Consider the following 26352-nt stretch of genomic DNA (forward strand, 5'->3'; position numbering starts at 1 on the left):
CTACATTAGAATGAAGAAATGGAATACTGCCTCAACACCATGCCCCCTCTCCTCTCGTTGGGGGGCGGGTGGCGGTGATGTCATAGCGCCAGGGCTGAGGCTGTGGATTGTGGGAGAATTCGGACAACAGCCATTTTCGGGTAGCGACTGTCATCTTTGGAACACACTTCTCAAACTGTGAGAGAACGTACCAGTCCCAGACTATCTTTAAAACAACTTCTGAGGATGGATAGAACGATGCCGACTCACAGCAAATAGTGTTCCTGTATTTTGAGCGCTGCTCCGGTTCAAGTTACGGAAGACGATAACATTGACTAGGCTAATTCGTGGCAGGCTCGAATTCATTAGCTAGCCAGCCAGCAATGCTAGCATAATTGGTTACAATGTATTGTTTGGAATTTGCAAACTTTTAGACCGCAGCGACTTTATACAACGGGATTAAAGCCAGTGGTGTTTTGTGGGCTATTTTTATAGTGCAGCAGGCCGAGTAACGTGTCATCAGGATTTAACCGGCGGGCTGACTGGGGAGAGAGAAGGTAAATAACTTAATGTTTATCGTGGTGCAAAGACTCCCTTTTGTTAAGTTACCTGACTACATTTAACAATTTGCTTAGCTGTAGAAAACGTATAATCTAAAAAAAACTGTGATATTATACCGTCAATCTTTATATAAGCGCAGGTTTATATCGGTAACGTTATCTCCTCAGCCTTGCTGTTGTCATTGCCGTTATCATTGCGGTTCAGGAGCGTCGCCCACTTTTACAAAAGGGGATGGAATTGGAGCATCACAACAGTCGGCCGTGCTTTGTTTGAGCTCGAGGTAGCAGGGGGCAGCGCACTTGTCTTGGGGGAAATAGAACCGTTTCGATTAAGGTAACGTGTGGATTGGGAGTCAATACGAGGTTTTTCAGTATATTTTTAACAGTATATGAATTGTATTGGCTTATATTTTGACGTCCATTTGAGAGAGTTAGGTTACTAAATCATACCTGTGCTCCTCTCCCAGACCAGGCTCGTGATATCACCAACGTTCTATCTACTATGTTGCCAATCGAGCTCGCCTTGGTTCGCTACATTGTTTTGACGAGTCATCGCTTATTTTAAGTGTTGGGGAAATTGTTATGGTCCTCATTGAATTAGCATAGATACTTTGTACTGTCCTCTCACGACCGCATCCATTGCAGAAAGCCCTTGCAGTAGCATATTTCGTTCTGGGCCTCAAACATGTCGGAGTGTTTTTTTGTAGGACACGAGCCCGTGTGTGACATATAGGCCTATCATTCTTTGCATGATATAGGCCAATATCTTATAATAGATTAGGTCTCTCAAAATACTGAATGTATTTTATTTCCTTGTAATGCTCTGCTCTATCGATCTCCTTCATTGATCCTCTCTCTCATTTCTTGTCATCCTGTGAGAGGGGCGATTCCGAAAGTGTGTTGGTCCATATACTAGGCTACTATTGACAGTAAGATGGATCGACAACAAGAGTTGCAAATTGCCAAACGTTCCATACAGCGTTTGAGAGATTTGTTAGTTGTGGCAATCGGATGGGAAATTACGGGATCGCTCATACTGGTGCATTGCAGTCAATGGATTGTGGGGAAGGGAGGAGGGAGGTGATTGTGTGGGCGAGGGCCTCTTGGCGGCGCGAGAGGAGAACAGGTGCGCGTCTACAGTGGAGGAGAAGTCGCGGAGTCGCGCATTTCTGCTCGGTCCAGCTATAAATCCGCGACGATGCGTGTCTTTAATTTCCATGATTCCATTTAGTCAATTCTGTTCTGTCGCGATGTAGATTGACTATAAGGGTAGTGCCACGCAAACTATGTATAGAATAGAATAGCTTTGTAACTGAAATGCTTACAGCTCATTCATTGATTTATTCAAGCTCAAAAGATTCGAGTCCCATTGGAACAGAGGCAGAGGGCCCAGAGGAGTGAGCTGTGGCATGATTGGTTGTTGGTAACAGACTGAACAGTTATGTGTGAACAAAATCTCTCGGAGGGATTTTGTTCCTCTAATGCTCATCCTTGAAATAATCTCATAATCGGACATAATTTTTTTCTGAGTCTTGTAATATGATTAGATGGCTTTTCCTCTAACTAACCTTGATTCTAAGAGCTTTGAACAAGAATATGCTAACTCAAAACTAATCTCTCTCCCCTCCAGTGTGTGAACTCAGGTTATGTCCACCATGGTGTACCCACGCAGCGATGAGGCCCTGGAGCGCCTGACCCAGGATGAGATCGTGCTCAACACAAAGACTGTGATGCAGGGCTTGGAGACACTCAGAGGGGAGCATGCCCAGCTCCTCACGTCCCTGCTGGACTGCACCCAGCCACCTGCTGCCCAGGAGAAGTCAGGCCTGCTGCGGAAGAGCCTGGAGGCCATAGAATTAGGCCTGGGAGAGGCACAGGTAGGAGAGAGATGTGGGGGAAAGAAGGGGTTGAGGGATTCAGTGAGTGGGGGGGAGAAGAAGAAAGAGAATTGGGAGAAAGGAGAGATGGGTTGATTGGAAGATGCTTACTACTCCGGTTTAGAGGTACGGGATGATGATGCAATGATGACAAATCATGAGTGAAGGGGGAAAAGATGATTCTGGTCCTCGACGACATGGTACATTGTATGACTAAGACTCAACGAGAGGATTTATTTAGAATAATGTCTTTTATAGAAAGAGAGGACGTTGAATTATAGATAATAGGGGAGTTGTTTTTCCTGTAGGAAGGTGCCAGTGGGAATCTGTCTGAGACACTGATGGACTGATATAACATGAAATGCGTAAAAGAACGTCCCAAAAGACATTCAAAGCTTTCCCTCCGACTCAATTCACTCCTCCACATCCCCACCTTATTTTGAATAGAGTAGAATAGAACAATATATTATTGTCCTCCAAAGAGGACGTTCTTTGCACTGGTCTCAGAATAGGTTACAACAAGGCAGTCAGTCATGGGAGGTAGCCTAGTGGTTAGATCGTTGGACTAGTAACCGGAAGGTTGCTCTTCGAATGCCCGAGCCGACAAGGTGAAAAATCTGTCTGTGCTCTTGAGCAGGGCACTTACCCTAATCGCTCCAGAGTCTCCATTGATAATAGGATATGCAACAAAAAAAACTTTTCCAATTATACCATCTATTAATACACACTTGTACATGTGTAAAATAGAACAGAAATAAACACCCACTAAATAAATATTATTATACACACGCATCCCCAGACTACCACTACCCCCCCTTTGAAACCAAAACATGATCAAAGCTTTCCTGTATTATGTTAATCCATCCCCCCTATTTGCCAGGTTGTCATTTAAAATGAGTTAGCTCCTAATTGACCTGCCTCGATAAATAAAGGTTAAATAGATCAAGCAAAGTCCCTCTCTTCAGGTGATCATCACCCCAAGGCTAGCCGCTTACTCTTTAGAAACTAAAACATTCTCAAAGCTTTCTCTCTTCCTTCAATTAACCCCCTTGAATCAATTTCTGTGGCCTTGCGGAAATCTAATTAGCATAATATAGATCCCCATAAATATCTGTCTAAGCTAGAGATATCTTTTTTTTTTAGCATGGGCTGTGTCTCAATCGCTGATATCGGCCTTCCGCATCTGCGGTGAAAGGTGGCAGAGCTACAGCGGTGTTTGTCAGACCATGAGACATGTCTGTATGACTATTTTTTTGGGGATACCTAAATGGGTCCTTATAAGAATTCCATAACTTAGTAGAACCCCCCTGGCTTAGACTCTAGAGGGTTAACCCCTCCTTCCATCCCTCCCTCCCTCTCCCCAGGTGATCATTGCCCTGTCGGGTCACCTGAGTGCTGTGGAGTCAGAGAAACAGAAGCTAAGAGCCCAGGTCAGACGACTGTGTCAGGAGAACCAGTGGTTAAGAGATGAGCTGGCAGGAACACAGGTACGTGTACAGCATATCACTACATACTGCTTGCACTGGTAATTCACTCTACTATCAATGGTTTACAGATGTTTCTAGACCCAAAGTGATTAAAACGTTTTGAGTCCATGTCCCAGCGTACACCGTCAATGGTGTGGGCTCATCTCGTCAATTTAGATTTTGGAGTATGCTATCATTTTAAACCCTTCCAAAGCAAAACATTTGTCGAGCTTCACCTCCCTCACACTCCTATCCCCTCTCTTCCCCCCTTTTCCCCTCTCTTCCCCTCTTCTCCCCCCAGCACAAGCTGCAGCGTAGTGAGCAGAGTGTTGCCCAGCTGGAGGAGGAGAAGAAGCACCTAGAGTTCATGAACCAGATCAAGAAGTTTGACGACGACGTGTCACAGTCTGAGGAGAAGGCTGCAGGGGAGACGTCTAAAGACAGCCTGGACGACCTGTTCCCCAACGATGACGACCAGGGACAGGGTATGATGATGATTGAGTGTTTTGATTGATTAATTGATAAAGAAGAGGACAATATAGGGGAATCCCACAAGTCTAAATGATTAACTTCTACTTGGTCACAATCCCGGATCCGGGAGCACCCCCATCAGTAAAAAAGCTGACTAGCATAGCCTAGCATAGCGTCACAAGTAAATACTAGCATCTAAATATCATTAAATCACAAGTCCAAGACACCAGATGAAAGATACACATCTTGTGAATCCAGCCATCATTTCTGATTTTTTAAATGTTTTACAGGGAAGACACAATATGTATTTCTATTAGCTAACCACGATAGCAAAAGACACAACTTTTTTTTCCCACCATTTTTTTCCTGCATAGGTAGCTATCACAATTTCGACCAAATAAAGATATAAATAGTCACTAACCAAGAAACAACTTCATCAGATGACAGTCTGATAACATATTTATTGTATAGCATATGTTTTGTTAGAAAAATGTGCATATTTCAGGTATAAATCATAGTTTTACATTGCAGCCACCATCACAACTCTCACCAAAGCAACTAGAATAACTACAGAGACCAACGTGAATTACCTAAATACTCATCATAAAACATTTATGAAAAATACACAGCGTACAGCAAATGAAAGACAAAGATCTTGTGAATCCAGCCAATATTTCAGATTTTTTAAGTGTTTTACAGCGAAAACACAATATAGCATTATATTAGCTTACTACAATAGCCAACCACACAACAGCATTGATTCAAGCCAACAATAGCGATAACGAATAAACCAGCAAAATATATAAATTTTTTCACTAACCTTCTCAAACTTCTTCAGATGACAGTCCTATAACATCATATTACACAATACATATAGAGTTTGTTCGAAAATGTGCATATTTAGCGGCACAAATCGTGGTTATACAATGAGAATAGTAGCCAAGCTGCCAATAATATGTCGGGAGAAATCTTGGGAGAGGCACCTAATCTAATCAGTAACTAATCATAAACTTGACTAAAAAATACAGGTTGGACAGCAAATGAAAGATACATTAGTTCTTAATGCAACCGCAGTGTTAGATTTTTAAAATTAACGTTACTACGACATACAGCGTGCGTTAAAGCGAGACCGCACCGAAATTAATGGCGGAACAGTAGTTTTACATTTTTCAACAGAACAACGAATTAACATCATAAATACTTCTTACTTTTTGATGAGCTCCCATCAGAATCTTGGGCAAGTTGTCCTTTGTCCAGAGGAATCGTTGCTCGGTTGTAGATTGTCGCCTTCAACTTTGGAATTAGCAGTAAACATTAGCCATGTGGCGAAGACGTGTCCAACTCACCACAACGCAGCACAAATAAAATACCGAAAATCGCAATATACTGATATAAACTGATATAACTCGGTTTAAAATAACAACATTATGATGTCTTTAACACCTATATCGAATAAAATCAGAGCCGGATATATCTAAGTCCTATAACGGTAGCTTTCCAGAACGCCATCCTGAGGTCTGTCGAAAGATGAAAAGACTGGACCCCACGTTCCCAGCCCATTTATATGGCCTCAGATCTGCCTAGCAACTCCATTCCAATTCTCACTATTTGCTGACATCTAGGGGAAGGCGTATGCAGTGCATCTCGACCAATAGAAGACATGCAAATTAATAAACTGACCCCAGAACAGCCTGCCTTATTTCAGATTTCTCACTTCCTCACAGGAAAATTGCTCCAACTTGAGTTCTGTTTTACTCACAGATATAATTCAAACGGTTTTAGAAACTAGAGAGTGTTTTTTATCCAATAGTAATAATAATATGCATATTGTACGAGCAAGAATTGAGTACGAGGCAGTTTAATTTGGGAACGAAATTTTTACAAAGTGAAAACAGCACCCCCTATTGAGAAGGTTAAGCGTCCCACCTCGTCAACAGCCAGTGAAACTGCAGGGCGCCAAATTCAAAACAGAAATCCCATAAATAAAATTCCTCAAACATACAAATATTTTACACCATTTTAAAGATAGACTTGTTGTAAATCCAGCCACAGTGTCCGATTTCAAAAAGGCTTTACGACGAAAGCACACCAAACGATTATGTTAGGTCAGAGCCAAGTCACAGAAAAACACAGAAAGCAAAAAGTCGCAAAAATAGAGATAAAATGAATCACTAACCCTTGATGATCTTCATCAGATGACACTCATAGGAATTCATGTTACACAATACATGTATGTTTTGTTCGGTAAAGTTCATATTTATATCCAAAAATCTCAGTTTACATTGGCGCGTTATCTTCAGTAATGTTTTGCTTCCAAAACATCCGGTGATTTTGCAGAGAGCCACATCATTTTACAGAAATACTCATAATAAACATTGCTAAAAGATACAACTGTTATGCATGGAATTTTAGATCCACTTCTCCTTAATGCAACCGCTGTGTCAGATTTTTTAAAAACTTTACAGAAAAAGCACACCATGCAATAATCTGAGTACAGCGCTCAGACACAAAACCAAGCCATACAGATATCCGCCATGTAGTGGAGTCAACAGAAGTCAGAAATAGCATTATAAATATTCACTTACCTTTGATGATCTTCATCAGAATGCACTCCCAGGAATCCCAGTTCCACAATAAATGTTTGTTTTGTTCGATAAAGTCCATAATTTATGTCCAAATACCTCCTTTTTGTTTGCGCGTTTAGTACACAATCCAAATTCACGATGCGCAGGCATGTCCAGGCGAAAGTTCAGTCAAAGTCTTATTACAGTTCGTAGAAACATGTCAAACGAAGTATAGAATCAATCTTTAGGATGTTTTTATCATAAATCTTCAATGTTCCAACCGGAGAATTCCATTGTCTGTAGAAATGCAATGGAGCGCAAGCTAACTCTCACGTGAACGTGCGTGGTCAGCTCATGCCACTCTGGCAGACCTCTGACTCATTCAGCTCCCATTCCCCCATCCTTCACAGTAGAAGCATCAAACAATGTTCTAAATACTGTTGACATCTAGTGGAAGCCTTAGGAAGTGCAATATGACCCCATAGACACTGTATATTCGATAGGCAATGACTTGAAAAACTACAAACCTCAGATTTCCCACTTCCTGGTTGGATTTTTTTCTCAGGTTTTTGCCTGCCATATGAGTTCTGTTATACTCACAGACATCATTCAAACAGTTTAGAAACTTCAGAGTGTTTTCTATCCAAGTCTACTAATTATATGCATATTCTAGCTTTTATGGCTGAGTAGCAGGCAGTTTCATTTGGGCACGCTTTTCATCCAAAATTCCGAATGCTGCCCCCTACCCTATTGAAGTCAACATCGTTTAAAGAAAATCTTAATATGTTTACTATGTGTCCAACCTAGAGACTGTAGTCAACACAGGTAGGAGAGAAATAGAGAACCCAACCCTGTAACATCATCAGCTGTAGCAGAGCACTAACGTTGATGATGTCACAGGTTTTCATTCCCAAATGCCGATAGACATATTGAGTGAAGTCCAGTTGGAGCAATGTACCAAGAATGAGACTTCCAGCTCTCCCTCTAACGCTTCCCCTCCCCCCTCCAGCCCAGCCCAGCGGAGAGGTGGCGGCCCAGCAGGGTGGCTATGAGATCCCAGCCCGCCTGAGGACCCTCCACAACCTGGTGATCCAGTACGCCTCCCAGGGGAGGTACGAGGTGGCCGTGCCCCTCTGCAAACAGGCCCTGGAGGACCTGGAGAAGACCTCCGGACACGACCACCCTGACGTGGCCACCATGCTCAACATCCTGGCCCTGGTCTACAGGTGTGTGTGTGTGTGCGTAGGATAGTTTTAGATACACTTGCTCAGATGAATAGCTGGCTGAAGACTTAATGATTAATTACAGGTAGCACATGTATTCATCTTTTAACATGATGTGCTGTTTTGTTCCAGGGACCAGAACAAGTACAAAGAGGCAGCCCACCTGCTGAACGATGCCCTGGCCATCAGAGAGAAGACCCTGGGGAAGGACCACCCTGCGGTAGCCGCCACTCTCAACAACCTGGCTGTGCTCTACGGGAAGAGGGGCAAGTACAAGGAGGCTGAGCCCCTCTGTAAGAGAGCCCTGGAGATCAGAGAGAAGGTATGGATCATTACAGAGTTCTTCCTGGTTAGGTCATGTGGTCAGATAAATTCATAGCCCATGATAACTCACAAGTGAAACCATATTTATGACTTGTCCTTTCCTGTAGGTAAAGTATTTAAATGGTTGTGTGTTCAGGTCCTGGGGAAGTACCACCCTGATGTGGCCAAGCAGCTGAACAACCTGGCCCTGCTGTGTCAGAACCAGGGAAAGTACGAGGAGGTGGAGTATTATTACAGACAAGCCCTGGAGATCTACCAGTCCAAACTGGGGGCTGACGACCCCAACGTAGCCAAGACCAAGAACAACCTGGTGAGGAGGGAGGGTGAGAGGGGGGCTAGACATTGTAGTAGAGGGTTGAAGAGTTACATTTTCAGTAATGAATTCCCCCTGAAAGATTTAATCAAGTTTATTCAAGTTGAACAGACTGTTTTTTTGCGATCTTGGTATTGTTACATTTATTGGCTTGTGTATTGAATTGAGTTGTATTTTCACATCAAACCATTTGAGGTTTCATCTCATCTCTCTAGGCTACATGCTACCTCAAACAGGGGAAGTTCAAGGATGCTGAGTCCCTGTACAAAGAGATCCTAACCAGAGCACATGAGAAGGAGTTTGGATCAGTCAACAGTGAGTCTCCTACGACCAGCAGTCCTACAGTGGACATTAACACAACACTCCTGACAAACTAGGGCTGCGTCCTAAATTCCCAACCTGGCCCCATTCCATCATGGCCAGCTAATCATGCCCTCATCACTCCTCACCTCTACACCTGATAGATGATGTGTGGTGAATGTTCTGGCACAAAATGGTTGCCATGCATCACCTAGGTGGGTGCTACACATTGCTGGTGGATGAGGTGAGTTTCCCCCAACTATGTAAAGCTTTTTGAGTACCTCGATAGAAAAGCACTATATAAATCCAATCAATTATTATTAATTAAATGGCACCCTATTCCCTATGTAGTGCACTACTTTTGACCAGAGCCCTGTGGGAATAGGGTGCCATTTGGGATGCGCACTACTACTACATTTACCACCAGACCAACCACCTCCATCAACTCTTCATGTAGCATTAGAAGATGTGTGAATCAACAGTATGTCCATTCTGGCCAGAACTACCCAGTAAACCCTGTGGTCATTGCGTGGCCATGTCCTGGCCAGTCAGTCAGTTCAGGGGTTCAGGGCTAATACAGGCTATCTGTCGTGTGTAAAGCATGTTAATGCAGCACTGCCTTGAAGCCAATCAAACCCTTAAACACTGTCACGCTCAGTAGAGCACAGTACAGGGGTCTGGCATGGGACACTTCGTGTTCCCACACACACTGTAGGTTTCACAGAGTTAGCATTGAGGTGGAATAATCTTTAATGATATGCCATAAATGTATCCATTTTGGTTTTAAATGCAAATACCTTTTATTTGTCGTGTGAGGGAACATAATGTATACCAAACGTATACGGTTCATAACATATGGTATACGGTTCATAACGTATGGTATATGTGTGGTATACAGTTCATAACGTATGGTATATGTGTGGTATACAGTTCATAACGTATGGTATATGTGTGGTATACGGTTCATAACATATGGTATATGTGTGGTATACAGTTCATAACATATGGTATATGTGTGGTATACAGTTCATAACGTATGGTATATGTGTGGTATACAGTTCATAACGTATGGTATATGTGTGGTATATGGTTCATAACATATGGTATACGTGTGGTATACTGTTCATAACATATGGTATACGTGTGGTATACTGTTCATACCGTGTGGTATATGGTTCATAACATATGGTATATGTGTGGTAAACTGTTCATAAAGTATGGTATATGGTTCATAACATATGGTATACGTGTGGTATACGGTTCATAACATATGGTATACGTGTGGTATACTGTTCATACCGTATGGTATATGGTTCATAACATATGGTATACGTGTGGTATACGGTTCATAACATATGGTATATGTGTGGTATACTGTTCATACCGTATGGTATATGGTTCATAACATATGGTATATGTGTGGTAAACTGTTCATAACATATGGTATACGTGTGGTATACTGTTCATAACATATGGTATACGTGTGGTATACTGTTCATACCGTGTGGTATATGGTTCATAACATATGGTATATGTGTGGTAAACTGTTCATAAAGTATGGTATATGGTTCATAACATATGGTATACGTGTGGTATACGGTTCATAACATATGGTATACGTGTGGTATACTGTTCATACCGTATGGTATATGGTTCATAACATATGGTATACGTGTGGTATACGGTTCATAACATATGGTATATGTGTGGTATACTGTTCATACCGTATGGTATATGGTTCATAACATATGGTATACGTGTGGTATACGGTTCATAACATATGGTATACGTGTGGTATATTGTTCATACCGTATGGTATATGGTTCATAACATATGGTATATGTGTGGTATACGGTTCATAACGTATGGTATATGGTTCATAACATATGGTATATGTGTGGTATACGGTTCATAACGTATGGTATACGTGTGATATACAGTTCATAACGTATGGTATACTTGTTGTATACGGTTCATAACATATGGTATACGTGTGGTATACTGTTCATACCGTATGGTATATGGTTCATAACATATGGTATATGTGTGGTATACGGTTCATAACGTATGGTATACGTGTGATATACAGTTCATAACGTATGGTATACTTGTTGTATACGGTTCATAACATATGGTATACGTGTGGTATACTGTTCATACCGTCTGGTATATGGTTCATAACATATGGTATACGTGTGGTAAACTGTTCATAAAGTATGGTATATGGTTCTGGTCCGTGAAACAAAATATATGAATATACAAATAAAACTGTGCCACTCATCCCCTCCTCTCTTCATCCTCTTCTCTTGCAGATGACAACAAGCCAATCTGGATGCATGCGGAGGAGAGAGAGGAGAGCAAGGTAGCTGCAGTATGACTGATCTGAACCATGGTCCTACCTGTTAATGGCAGCTTATGAACTCTGATGGATGGGTAGACCAATAGGACTGAGATAAAGATGGAGAATATTCATGTATTAATAATAGAGGAGGCTTTATAATAAGGTTATAATTAATGTCTACTGCTGCTAACTGCCCCTCTATTCTCCCGGCCTTTCCGCTCTCTCTTATCTCTTTCTCTCTTGCTCCCACTCTCTCTTTCAGGGGAAGAGGAAGGAAGCTAGTCCCTGTGTAGAGTATGGGAGCTGGTACAAGGCCTGCAAAGTTGACAGGTGAGACTTAGTATTAAACTTAATTTGAGTCGGAGATAAATACACAGAACTCAGTGTTTTAAATTATATTAACATTGTGGTTTAATGATGACATGATGTTGACATGTACTTAATTCCTGTCAGTCCTACTGTCAATACCACCCTGAAGAGCCTGGGGGCGCTGTACCGCAGGCAGGGTAAATTACAGGCAGCTGAGACACTGGAGGAGTGTTCTACCAAGACACGCAAGCAGGTACTGGTAATACACTATCGGGTACTGGTAATACACTATCGGGTACTGGTAATACACTATCGGGTACTGGTAATACACTATCGGGTACTGGTAATACACTATCGGGTACTGGTAATACACTATCGGGTACTGGTAATACACTATCGGGTACTGGTAATACACTATCGGGTACTGGTAATACACTATCGGGTACTGGTAATACACTATCGGGTACTGGTAATACACTATCGGGTACTGGTAATACACTATCGGGTACTGGTAATACACTATCGGGTACTGGTAATACACTATCACTATCGGGTACTGGTAATACACTATCACTATCGGGTACTGGTAATACACTATCACTATCAGGTACTGGTAATACACTATCAGGTACTAGTAATACACTATCACTATCAGGTACTGGTAATACACTATCACTATCAGGTACTAGTAATACACTATCACTATCAGGTACTGGTAATACACTATCACTATCAGGTACTAGTAATACACTATCACTATCAGGTACTGGTAATACACTATCAGGTACTAGTAATACACTATCATGTTCAGGTACTGGTAATACACTATCACTATCAGGTACTGGTAATACATTGTCAGGTACTGGTAATACACTATCACTATCAGGTACTGGTAATACACTATCACTATCAGGTACTGGTAATACACTATCACTATCAGGTACTGGTAATACACTATCACTATCAGGTACTGGTAATACACTATCACTATCAGGTACTAGTAATACACTATCAGGTACTGGTAATACATTGTCAGGTACTAGTAATACACTATCACTATCAGGTACTAGCAATTCATTGTCAGGTACACAATTCGGTACGAGTAATACACGATTGTGTACGAGTAATACGCGATCGGGTACTAGTAATACGCGATCGGGTACTAGTAATACGCGATCGGGTACTAGTAATACGCGATCGGGTACTAGTAATACGCGATCGGGTACTAGTAATACGCGATCGGGTACTAGTAATACGCGATCGGGTACTAGTAATACGCGATCGGGTACTAGTAATACGCGATCGGGTACTAGTAATACGCGATCGGGTACTGGTAATACGCGATCGGGTACTGGTAATACGCGATCGGGTACTGGTAATACGCGATCGGGTACTGGTAATGCGCGATCGGGTACTGGTAATGCGCGATCGGGTACTGGTAATGCGCGATCGGGTACTGGTAATGCGCGACCGGGTACTGGTAATGCGCGACCGGGTACTAGTAATGCGCGACCGGGTACTAGTAATGCGCGACCGGGTACTAGTAATGCGCGATCGGGTACTAGTAATGCGCGATCGGGTACTAGTAATTCCCTGTCACTATCAGGCACTAGTAATTCCCTGTCACTATCAGGCACTAGTAATTCCCTGTCACTATCAGGCACTAGTAATTCCCTGTCACTATCAGGCACTAGTAATTCCCTGTCACTATCAGGCACTAGTAATTCCCTGTCACTATCAGGTACTAGTCATTCACTGTCACTATCAGGTACTAGTCATTCGCTGACACTATCAGGTACTAGTCATTCGCTGTCACTATCAGGCACTAGTAATTCCCTGTCACTATCAGGCACTAGTAATTCCCTGTCACTATCAGGCACTAGTAATTCCCTGTCACTATCAGGCACTAGTAATTCCCTGTCACTATCAGGCACTAGTAATTCCCTGTCACTATCAGGCACTAGTAATTCCCTGTCACTATCAGGTACTAGTCATTCGCTGTCACTATCAGGTACTAGTCATTCCCTGTCACTATCAGGCACTAGTAATTCCCTGTCACTATCAGGTACTAGTCATTCCCTGTCACTATCAGGCACTAGTAATTCCCTGTCACTATCAGGCACTAGTAATTCCCTGTCACTATCAGGTACTAGTCATTCACTGTCACTATCAGGTACTAGTCATTCGCTGACACTATCAGGTACTAGTCATTCGCTGACACTATCAGGTACTAGTAATTCCCTGTCACTATCAGGCACTAGTAATTCCCTGTCACTATCAGGCACTAGTAATTCCCTGTCACTATCAGGCACTAGTAATTCCCTGTCACTATCAGGCACTAGTAATTCCCTGTCACTATCAGGCACTAGTAATTCCCTGTCACTATCAGGTACTAGTCATTCGCTGACACTATCAGGTACTAGTCATTCGCTGACACTATCAGGTACTAGTCATTCGCTGACACTATCAGGTACTAGTCATTCGCTGACACTATCAGGTACTAGTCATTCACTGTCACTATCAGGTACTAGTCATTCACTGTCACTATCAGGTACCAGTCATTCGCTGTCACTATCAGGTACCAGTCATTCGCTGACACTATCAGGTACCAGTCATTCGCTGACACTATCAGGTACCTGTCATTCGCTGACACTATCAGGTACCTGTCACTCGCTGACACTATCAGGTACCTGTCACTCGCTGACACTATCAGGTACCTGTCACTCGCTGACACTATCAGGTACCTGTCACTCGCTGACACTATCAGGTACCTGTCACTCGCTGACACTATCAGGTACCTGTCACTCGCTGACACTATCAGGTACCTGTCACTCGCTGACACTATCAGGTACCTGTCACTCGCTGACACTATCAGGTACCTGTCACTCGCTGACACTGTCAGGTACCTGTCACTCGCTGACACTGTCAGGTACCTGTCACTCGCTGACACTGTCAGGTACCTGTCATTCGCTGACACTGTCAGGTACCTGTCATTCGCTGACACTGTCAGGTACCTGTCATTCGCTGACACTGTCAGGTACCTGTCATTCGCTGACACTGTCAGGTACCTGTCATTCGCTGACACTGTCAGGTACCAGTCATTCGCTGTCACTGTCAGGTACCAGTCATTCGTTGTCACTGTCAGGTACCAGTCATTCACTGTCACTGTCAGGTACTAGTGATACACTGTCAGGTACTAGTCATTCACTGTCACTATCATGTACTAGTCATTCACTGTCACTATCATGTACTAGTCATTCACTGACACTATCAGCTACCAGTCATTCACTGACACTATCAGGTACCAGTCATTCACTGTCACTATCAGGTACCAGTCATTCACTGACACTATCAGGTACCAGTCATTCACTGACACTATCATGTACCAGTCATTCACTGACACTATCAGGTACCAGTCATTCACTGTCACTATCAGGTACCAGTCATTCACTGTCACTATCAGGTACCAGTCATTCACTGACACTATCAGGTACCAGTCATTCACTGACACTATCAGGTACCAGTCATTCACTGACACTATCAGGTACCAGTCATTCACTGACACTATCAGGTACCAGTCATTCACTGACACTATCAGGTACCAGTCATTCACTGACACTATCAGGTACCAGTCATTCACTGACACTATCAGGTACCAGTCATTCACTGACACTATCAGGTACTAGTCATTCACTGACACTATCAGGTACTAGTCATTCACTGACACTATCAGGTACTAGTCATTCACTGACACTATCAGGTACTAGTCATTCACTGACACTATCAGGTACTAGTCATTCACTGACACTATCAGGTACTAGTTATTCACTGTCACTATCAGGTACTAGTCATTCACTGACACTATCAGGTACTAGTCATTCACTGACACTATCAGGTACTAGTCATTCACTGACACTATCAGGTACTAGTCATTCACTGACACTATCAGGTACTAGTGATTCACTGACACTATCAGGTACTAGTGATACACTGTCAGGTACTAGTCATTCACTGACACTATCAGGTACTAGTGATACACTATCAGGTACTAGTCATTCACTGACACTATCAGGTACTAGTCATTCACTGACACTATCAGGTACTAGTCATTCACTGTCACTATCAGGTACTAGTGATACACTGTCAGGTACTAGTCATTCACTGACACTATCAGGTACTAGTGATACACTATCAGGTACTAGTCATTCACTGACACTATCAGGTACTAGTGATACACTATCAGGTACTAGTGATACACTATCAGGTACTAGTGATACACTATCAGGTACTAGTCATTCACTGACACTATCAGGTACTAGTCATTCACTGACACTATCGGGTACTGGGGATACACTATCGGGTACTAGTAATTCACTGTCAGGTACTAGTCATTCACTGACACTATCAGGTACTAGTCATTCACTGACACTATCAGGTACTAGTCATTCACTGACACTATCAGGTACTAGTCATTCACTGACACTATCAGGTACTAGTCATTCACTGACACTATCAGGTACTAGTCATTCACTGACACTATCAGGTACTAGTCATTCACTGACACTATCAGGTACTAGTCATTCACTGACACTATCAGGTACTAGTCATTCACTGTCACTATCAGGTACTAGTCATTCACTGTCACTATCAGGTACTAGTTATTCACTGTCACTATCAGGTACTAGTTATTCACTGTCACTATCAGGTACTAGTGATACACTGTCACTATCAGGTACTAGTCATTCACTGTCACTATCAGGTACTAGTCATTCACTGTCACTCAGGTACTAGTCATTCACTGACACTATCAGGTACTAGTTATTCACTGTCACTATCAGGTACTAGTGATGCACTGTCAGGTACTAGTCATTCACTGTCACTGTCAGGTACTAGTCATTCACTGACACTATCAGGTACTAGTTATTCACTGTCAGGTACTAGTCATTCACTGACACATCAGGTACTAGTTATTCACTGTCACTATCAGGTACTAGTCATTCACTGTCACTATCAGGTACTAGTCATTCACTGTCACTATCAGGTACTAGTCATTCACTGTCACTATCAGGCACTAGTCATTCACTGACACTATCAGGCACTAGTCATTCACTGACACTCAGGTACTAGTCATTCACTGACACTCAGGTACTAGTCATTCACTGACACTCAGGTACTAGTCATTCACTGACACTATCAGGTACTAGTCATTCACTGACACTATCAGGTACTAGTCATTCACTGTCACTATCAGGTACTAGTCATTCACTGTCACTATCAGGTACTAGTCATTCACTGTCACTATCAGGTACTAGTCATTCACTGACACTATCAGGTACTAGTTATACACTATCAGGTACTAGTCATTCACTGACACTATCAGGTACTAGTCATTCACTGACACTATCGGGTACTGGTGATACACTATCGGGTACTAGTAATTCTCTGTCAGGTATTGGTAATTCAATGTCACTCAGGTACTAGTGAATCACTGTTACTATCAGGTACTAGTGATACACTATCAGGTGCTAGTAGGTCACTGTCACTATCAGGTACTAGTGATACACTATCAGGTACTAGTGATACGCTATCAGGTACTAGTGATACGCTATCAGGTACTAGTGATACGCTATCAGGTACTAGTGATACGCTATCAGGTACTAGTGATACGCTATCAGGTACTAGTGATACGCTATCAGGTACTAGTGATACACTATCAGGTACTAGTGATACGCTATCAGGTACTAGTGATACGCTATCAGGTACTAGTGATACGCTATCAGGTACTAGTGATACGCTATCAGGTACTAGTGATACGCTATCAGGTACCAGTGATACGCTATCGCTATCAGATGCTAGTACTACGCTATCAGATACCAGTGATACGCTATCGCTATCAGATGCTAGTACTACGCTATCACTATCAGTTACTGCACATTCAGTCAAAAAAGCTTTTACTATGCAATCATTCAAAAAAGAAGGTACAAGCACTGAGACACTGGCAGTGCAATTATCGAAGGCTGTAGTCTAGAGTCTTGAAGCTCTCACATACACTCTGTTCCAACCCTGCTGACATTTAGGATTCATTATCATGTTCCCCCCCCCAGGGTATAGATGCCATTAACCAGAGTAAGGTGGTGGAGCTCCTGAAGGATGGGGCCCCAGGAGGGGGTGAGCGACGGCAGAGCCGGGAGGGTCTCAACGGGCCCCAGCGGGGGGACTGTGAGGGGGACGACGGAGCAGAGTGGAACGGGGTACGAACCTCCTTTGTCTTATTATTGTTGAAAGTTGAAGCATTCGTAAGAGTGAACATACAGTCAAATTAGGGCTGGGCTATATATCGAATTCCAATACATGTTTTTAGCAAGAATCAATGTTTTTTGGTCTCGTCTCCTTCGCTCCTTCTGTGCTGTGTGTACTGTGCACTTTCCCACTCACACACAGACACCAAGCCCCTCCCCTACCACACAACAAAGAGACTAAATATCACTTCTTTCTCTCTGACAACAAGCAGTTTAAATTCGCAATTTGCATTTGAGGTTTGGTCCGACATAACCGGTCTTCTAGACACACGAAACACATTCAGACATAATTTTACTGTAAAGAGGAGAACTTAACTTTTACTCTACAATACTTTCTTTGTCTCAACTCCCAACTTTTAGAACAGCGCAGACCCTACTAAAACGAGAGTATCAATGAACATGATTGTGGAAAATGCGAGCAGCATTTTAGCCTCAGACTGTTATGTGCTAGCTGTCTAGTCTGTGTTTTAGAAATGTCCACAGACTATTATGTGTTAGCTGTCTAGTCTGTGTTTTAGAAATGTGAAATTTGTTTAAGGAATTGCCAACTCGTTTTCATTCTGAGAAATAAGCATCTTCATATCCAGGTAGACCACTTGATTTCAACAACTAAACAAAATGAACAGGCTATGTTGTTCAAACAGTTGGAGACGGACTGGAGGGTGTATTCATAACAGTTAGACTGTTCTAACTTGTTAGCAAGCAAATAGATCCAAGTTGGCCAGACTTTAAATATAAAGAGTAGCTGGCTACTTACTAGCCATGGGCTTGTGCTTGAGAGATTGTTAATGAGACCTGTGTTAATGTTCTATAATACCTGCTACCAGAAGATGGTCATTATTAGTGGATGTGCATGGTTCTGGTTACATTTGTAACAAAAGGGGCATTTTCATAGACTTGAATGCTTGATCAGTGATTATTTTTTTTAAAGCAGGTTAAAATAATGTAATTATTAATGGGTCTTATGGTTGAAGACTTTTATTTAGCTTAGGTATAATTTTACAAGCCCTGTTTGAAATGCAGTGTATATACCTATAATTGTGCAACAAATTGATTTAGAGAAAAAAACTTTTGAGATATATATTGTGAATCGCCCGTAAGTTTGAAGAAATTAAGTGTTGTTGTTTTTTACTAGCAACAATGAAAAATTGCTATGTAGCTTAAATCTTGTGTGATGTTTGTTGTGCCTGATAAAGACATTGATATACAGTACTGTGCAAAAGTTTTAGACAGGTGTGAAAAAATGCTCTAAAGTAAGAATGCTTTAAAAAATAGACATGTTAAAATATTATATTTATCAAGTAACTAAATGCAAAGTGAGTGAACAGAAGAAAAATCTACATCAAATCCATATTTGGTGTGACCACCCTTTGCCTTCAAAACAGCATCAATTCTTGTAGGTACACTTGCACAGTCAGGGATTTTGTAGGCATATAGTCAGGAGTATGATTTAAACAATTATACCAAACAGGTGCTAATGATCATCAATTCAATATGTAGGTTGAAACACAATCATTAACTGAAACAGAAACAGTTGTGTTGGAGGAATAAAACTGGTTGAGGGACAGCCAAACTCAGCTAACAAGGTGAGGTTGCCGAAGACAGTTTACTGTCAAAAGTCATACACCACGGCAAGACTGAGTACAGCAACAAGACCCAAGCTAGTTATACTGCATCAGCAAGGTCTCTCCCAGGCAGAAATTTCAAGGTAGGCAGGGGTTTCCAGATGTGCTGTACAAGCTATTTTGAAGAAGCACAAAGAAATGGGCAACGTTGAGGACAGTAGACGCAGTGGTCGGCCAAGGAAACTTACTGCAGCAGATGAAAGACACATCATGCTTACTTCCCTTCTCAATCGGAAGATGTCCAGCAGTGCCATCAGCTCAGAATTGGCAGAAAACAGTGGGACCCTGGTACACCCATCTACTGTCTGGAGAAGTCTGGTCAGAAGTGGCCTTCATGGAAGACTTGGAGCCAAAAAGCCATACCTCTGACGTGGAAACAAGGTCAATGACTCAACTATGCACGAAAACAGAGGAACTGGGGTGCAGAAAAATGGCAGCAGGTGCTCTGGACTGATGAGTCAAAAATATTTGGCTGTAGCAGAAGCCAGTTTGTTTGCTGGAGAGCGGAACACGAGTGAGTGTCTGCAGGCAACAGTGAAGCATGGGGGAGGTTCCTTGCAAGTTTGGGGCTGCATTTCTGCAAATGGAGTTGGGGATATGGTCAGAATGAATGGTCTCCTCAATGCTGAGAAGTACAGGCAAATACTTATCCATCATGCAATACCATCAGGGAGGCATCTGATCGGCCCCAAATGTATTCTGCAGCATGCCAACGGCCCCAAACATACAGCGAAAGTCATTATGAACTATCTTCAGCATAAAGAAGAACAAGGAGTCCTGGAAGTGATGGTATGCCCCCCACAGAGCCCTGATCTCAACATCATTGAGTCTGTCTGGGATTACATGAAGAGAGAGAAGCACCTGAGGCTGCTTAAATCCACAGAAGAACTGTGGTTATTTCTCCCAAGATTTTTGGGCCAACCTACCTGTGTGCAAGTGTACCTAAAAGGATGTATGCTGTTTGAAGGCAAATGGTGGTGTCACCAAATATTGATTTGATGTACACTACCGTTCAAATGTCTGGGGTCACTTAGAAATGTCCTAGTTTTTGAAAGAAAAGCTCATTTTTTGTCCATTTTTAAAATAACATCAAATTGATCAGAAATACAGTAGACATTGTTAATGGTGTAAATGACTATTGTAGCTGGAAATGGCTTATTTATTTTTATGGAATATCTACATAGGCGTACAGAGGCCCATTAGAAACAGACGCCTCACAAGTCTGGCAGTTTCATTAAATAGTACCCGCAGAGGCTACTCTGGGATGCTGGCCATCTAGGCAGAGTTGCAAAGAAAAAGCCATATCTCAGACTGGCCAATAAAAAGAAAAGATTGAGATGGGCAAAAGAACACAGACACTGGACAGAGATACTCTGCCTAGAAGGACAGCATTCCGGAGCCGCCTCTTCACTGTTGACGTTGAGACTGGTGTTTTGTAGGTACTATTTAATGAAGCTGCCAGTTGAGGACTTGTGAGGCGTCTGTTTCTCAAACTGAACACTAATGTACTTGTCCTCTTCCTCAGTTGTGCACCGGGGCCTCCCACTCCTCTTTCTATTCTGGTTAGAGCCAGTTTGCGCTGTTCTGTGAAGGGAGTAGTACACAGCATTGTATGAGATCTTCAGTTTCTTGGCAATTTCTTTCATGGAATAGCCTTAATTTCTCAGAACAAGAATAGTTTCAGAATTTCAGAGGAAAGTTCTTTGTTTCTGGCCATTTTGAGCCTGTAATCGAACCCACAAATGCTGATGCTCCAGATACACAGCTAGTCTAAAGAAGACCAGTTGTATTGCTTCTTTAATCAGAACAACAGTTTTCAGCTGTGCTAACATAATTGCAAAAGGGTTTTCTAATGATCAATTAGCCTTTTAAAATGATAAAGTTGGATTAGCTAACACAACGTGCCATTGGAACAGGAGTGATGGTTGCTGACAATGGGCCTCTGTACGCCTATATAGATGTTCCATTAAAGATCTGCCGTTTCCAGCTACAATAGGCGTTTACAACATTAACAATGTCTACACTGTATTTCTGATCAATTTGATGTTATTTTAATGGACAATTGTGCTTTTCTTTCAAAACATTTTTGAAAGCATTCTTACTTTTACAGCATTTTTTCACACCTGCCTTAAACTTTTGCACAGTACTGTAAGTAATAAAACGTTTTTGGAAAATAATAAATACATAAAAAATAACTTTTTGTTTTGGAGGCCACTCCTTAATATGCAGTGGTTGTCTTGTTCTCTCAGGAAGGTAACGGTTCGTTGCGTCGGAGCGGCTCCTTTGGGAAGATCCGTGAAGCGCTACGTAGGAGCAGTGAGATGCTGGTGAAGAAACTACAGGGCAGTGGCCCCCAGGAGCCCCGCAACCCAGGGTGAGAGAGACTGTGTATGTCTGCACCCTAGCCCATCACTGCTCATACTGTGTGAATCATTTTTGTGTTTGCCTCAGGGGGTTTGTTCTTTAGTGGGGAGCCGACAAGGCACCTGAGGCACACAGGCAATAAAATGTTTTCTATTGAGGCTAATTGAATCCTTAATGTCTGTCTGTGTGTTCCTCAGTATGAAGAGAGCCAGCTCCCTCAACTTCCTCAACAAGAGTGCAGAAGACCCCTCACAGGTACCTGGTGTTAGCCGTCCATCACTGTCACAAAGCTATTAACCTGTTAGTTACCAGCCAAGGACTGCTGTCACTGAGCTATTAACCTGTTAGTTACCAGCCAAGGACTGCTGTTATTGAGCTATTAACCTGTTAGTTACCAGCCAAGGACTGCTGTTACTGAGCTATTAACCTGTTAGTTACCAGCCAAGGACTGCTGTTACTGAGCTATTAACCTGTTAGTTACCAGCCAAGGACTGCTGTCACTGAGCTCCTGAGATATACGTCTGAATGAAATGATTTGACTTTCATTAGTGTCAGATGTAGTTAACACAATGTTGTTTGGTGCCTACCCTTTATCAAACATTATAATTATTTTCACCTCTACAGCCTATTTATTCCCTACCTCCCTACTCTTCTACATTTGCACACACTTTACTTCTATTTTTATTTTCTATTGTGTTATTGACTGTATGTTTGTTGATGAAACTTTGTGTTGTTTTTGTCGCACTGCTTTGCTTTATCTTGACCAGGTCACAGTTGTAAATGAGAACGTGTTCTCAACTGGCCTACCTGGTTAAATGAAAGTGAAATAAATAAATTAAAACATCCTTTCTATTTTCTCCCTCCCTCTCTCCAGGACGCCAACACCGGCCTATCAGAATGCAGAGGACTGAGTGCCAGCAATGTGGACTTGTCAAGACGCAGCTCCCTGATTGGTTAAACAGAGACAGGAGGCGGGACCAGGAGGAGAAAGGTCCAATGACGGGACCAGGAGGAGGAAAGCCCAATGAGGAGAGGCAGTTTGCCGCCCAAAGCGATCAAAACACACTTCAGATCCAACACTCACATTCAAGACATTTTCTAAAGAAACAAGAAAAAGCATTGCAAAAAAAAACTGACTTGACGCTTTTAGTGACTCAGACGTCTCTGTGTCTGCGTCACTGTATACTTCGCTTGCATCTATCAAACAAGTAGAGAAAATCATATTTAAACGGCATGCTGCTTACTAGAAGGTGGAATGTTTGCACTAGACACTCATCATGGTGAGTCTGAGGCATAGCATCATGACAGAATCCATATTGTTATTGCAGTGTGACAAATTTGTATCTTAACCCGCACACTCTCATGCAGACACTCAACCTTAGGTAGGCTAGTTCTATTCTGATTTCTATCTTAACCCGCACACTCTCATGCAGACACTCAACCTTAGGTAGGCTAGTTCTATTCTGATTTCTATCTTAACCCGCACACTCTCATGCAGACACTCAACCTTAGGTAGGCTAGTTCTATTCTGATTTCTATCTTAACCCGCACACTCTCATGCAGACACTCAACCTTAGGTAGGCTAGTTCTATTCTGATTTCTTTCTTAGAGAAGTGTAACCGACGTCATTGTGCCGCTAACGGTTTAGCTTCCTCCACCGGCCCTGTCTCCATCCCGGGCTCGAACCAGTGATCCTCGTGATCCACGTGACCGCCCTCCATGACAACGTGTGAACACGATTGAGCTATACAAAAGGTACCAATTGGTTAGCTCCATCGGCAACATTTCAAGCTAGCTGCGGAGCATTATGGTACATTCTTAACTCTGTTACAGAAGCATCACACTCAGCTCACTAGTGGCGTGATTACTGAAAATGTTAACAACACATTCAATGGAAATCACAGTGCTAGAGCCATATAAATCATACGTTTTTAAGACGAGGTATGACCTACAGCTGTTAGAAACTTCAGCGAGGTAAAAGACAGATGGTACACAATCTTTTTGGGATGTCAAATAAATCGGCGTATTTAAACATCATCTGGGAGAAAAAATTGGCACTGACCAGTTTAACCTCTCCTTTTTGCCGTCTGAATGGTTATGTATATACAGGTTTAAGTTATTTTCTATTTCTTTCTTTGTATATAGCGCACAGACAGGTTCTTGTTTAAACTGGTTAGAGGTTAGGAGAACCTCTGAATTGGAGACAGACGCTGGAAGAGGACAGTCAGAAAAGAATGGAGAGAGAAACAGGGAATATAGACTATAGAAGAGAGAAACGGGGAGATTATCGGCACTTAATGGGTGTCCTAACTTCTAGTCCAATTTTCACTTAGTCTCCCACTGACATGAAGTGAAAATTTGACAAAATGGAGGTTAGAATTTCCCCCTGAATCTATAGCCTGATCTGGTCAGATATGTTTGTGCTCTAATCAACTACTGTTCCGTTCGTTGCCTTGTCAGACAATTATGAACGTGACAGAGAAGAGTTGGCTAAAGGTCAAACATATCAGAGACCAGGTTCGTATTCGTTAGGCACTAAACAGAAGAAAACGGACTGAAACAGGGAGGAACTACCTTGATTTTTACAATAAGAAACTCGTTTTAATTTTCTGTTGCAAAAACGTTTCGTACGGTGTGCACTAATGAATGGCGAGACCAGGCTAACTTAGTTAATCTCAGACCTGGGGAATATACTGGAAATGCTGACGTGACAAGCAGTACCAGTGTATGTCAGTCAGTGTGCAAGTTAGCAAGGCGCGGTACAAATGCCTGTTTAGCTCCACCACTGAAGGCCCATTTCTCTTACGTGATCCGGTGGTGTTGGTTCTGAAAAACACATTATTAGCCTGACTGATGCTGTGGAGGTGAATGTGCTCCTATGTTGAGCGTTGGTTTTAGCAAATGCATGGTCACATGTCTACCACAGCACAACGTTTCTCCCCCAGTCAAATACTATTAGATCTCTACATAGTTGTAATGCCCTCGTATTAGTTAAGATGGTACAATACAGTGCATCTGTTTCTGTAAGAGGTAAGCATTAGGCATCCCGTATGTACCGTATCATGGTTATCTGTCCTTGGTTGGCCTTCACTGAATAATGAGAGCATGGTATGTCCTTATCTTTTTATATAAAACAATGATCCTTTATTATAACGTGATGTTGTTTGGAAAGAATCCGATTGGTTTACAGAACTTCTCTGATCTAACCAATGACAGTCCTTCACCAAATGTTCTCATCATTTATGTCTTATTCTTGTGTGTGATTGGCTCCAACCTCAAGTGACGATGTGCGGGGTATTGTTGTTGAACTCTGAATGATGATTTGAATGTTGGGTTTTACTTTGATGAGAGGTGGGGAGGGAAGAGGTTGACTGTGTACTGTGTTGGCTCTTTTAAGTGTCTGGTTTGTGAGTTAGGAGTCCCAAGACTGATAGCAAGAGACTTGGCCAACAGAATGTATATGTCTTTGAGAAGGAGAGTGGTCCTAATGAGTTTCACCTCCTGATTGTGTTGCTAGTGCAATGTAAGGTGGGGATGGGATGGATTATTGATTTTTACTGGGGAAACGGATGGAACGAAAGCTTAAGTATGTGACAAATGCAGGCTAGAAGGGCTGAGGAGGAGAACACTGATGATGAATGATAACGGGGGAAATAGAAATATGAAGTGCTGTTCGCTGAGAAAAGCGAGAGATTCAGTGATTGAAAAGAAAGGGAAAACAGATCATTGGAGAGAGGAATATGGAAAAGTGCTTTAAGTTTCATTGCAGGAAATAATGTACAGAATTGTCGGTCTCTGTCACACTCAACATGTGCAAGCACCCATGTTGTCTAGCTATGTAAAAGTCTGTTGAAACACTGGACTGTAGTCTGTAGATCTCTGTAGATGCAGTATTTACACACCAACAAATGTTTCAAAGAACACACCTAAACAGTGCTCCTCCTACAAATGTATACCACATGTTCATGTAGAAGTAAGAACACCCTCCTCACCATCTGTCAATCAGTGTGTCACTATGGAAACTAGAATGTAGCCATGGAGGTAGGAGGGGGGATCTCATTGTTAGTGGCCAACAACCTTGTGTATATTTTATTAAAGGTTCAATAAAGGAAAAACTCCACTTTTCAAACTGATCCTGATCTGTTTGTTTCGTCATTCTTTTAACACAATGAAACAGCTTGATTGAAATGAGTTTTAAATACAGATATTGCATGTGTAACCAGGGGCATCCTGGAACACAAGGTACCAGATCTATTTCACATAAACGTGTATGTGTGTTCGTTCGTTCACACCCTGGGCTGAGGGTGTTTGTAGTGGAGGATGTACCACACAGAGGT

General features: G+C 42.2%; 1 protein-coding gene across 1 annotated transcript; it reads left to right on the plus strand.

Annotated features, from left to right (window-relative positions):
• The first annotated feature begins 143 nt into the window (after window positions 1–143).
• On the plus strand, window positions 144–26154 carry LOC120030442 (kinesin light chain 2-like). Its single transcript, XM_038975844.1, has 15 exons — window positions 144–536; window positions 2170–2416; window positions 3781–3903; window positions 4184–4367; window positions 7927–8143; window positions 8273–8462; window positions 8601–8774; window positions 8993–9092; window positions 11390–11439; window positions 11681–11748; window positions 11872–11980; window positions 17832–17978; window positions 21901–22025; window positions 22213–22270; window positions 22890–26154. Exons 2-15 carry the CDS (start codon window positions 2186–2188, stop codon window positions 22971–22973), a joined length of 1860 nt encoding a protein of 619 aa, XP_038831772.1. The 5' UTR covers window positions 144–536; window positions 2170–2185; the 3' UTR covers window positions 22974–26154.
• The last annotated feature ends 198 nt before the right edge of the window (window positions 26155–26352 follow it).

The sequence above is a fragment of the Salvelinus namaycush genome, chromosome 36 (genome assembly GCF_016432855.1).
Source record: "Salvelinus namaycush isolate Seneca chromosome 36, SaNama_1.0, whole genome shotgun sequence".
Classification (NCBI taxonomy): domain Eukaryota; kingdom Metazoa; phylum Chordata; class Actinopteri; order Salmoniformes; family Salmonidae; genus Salvelinus; species Salvelinus namaycush.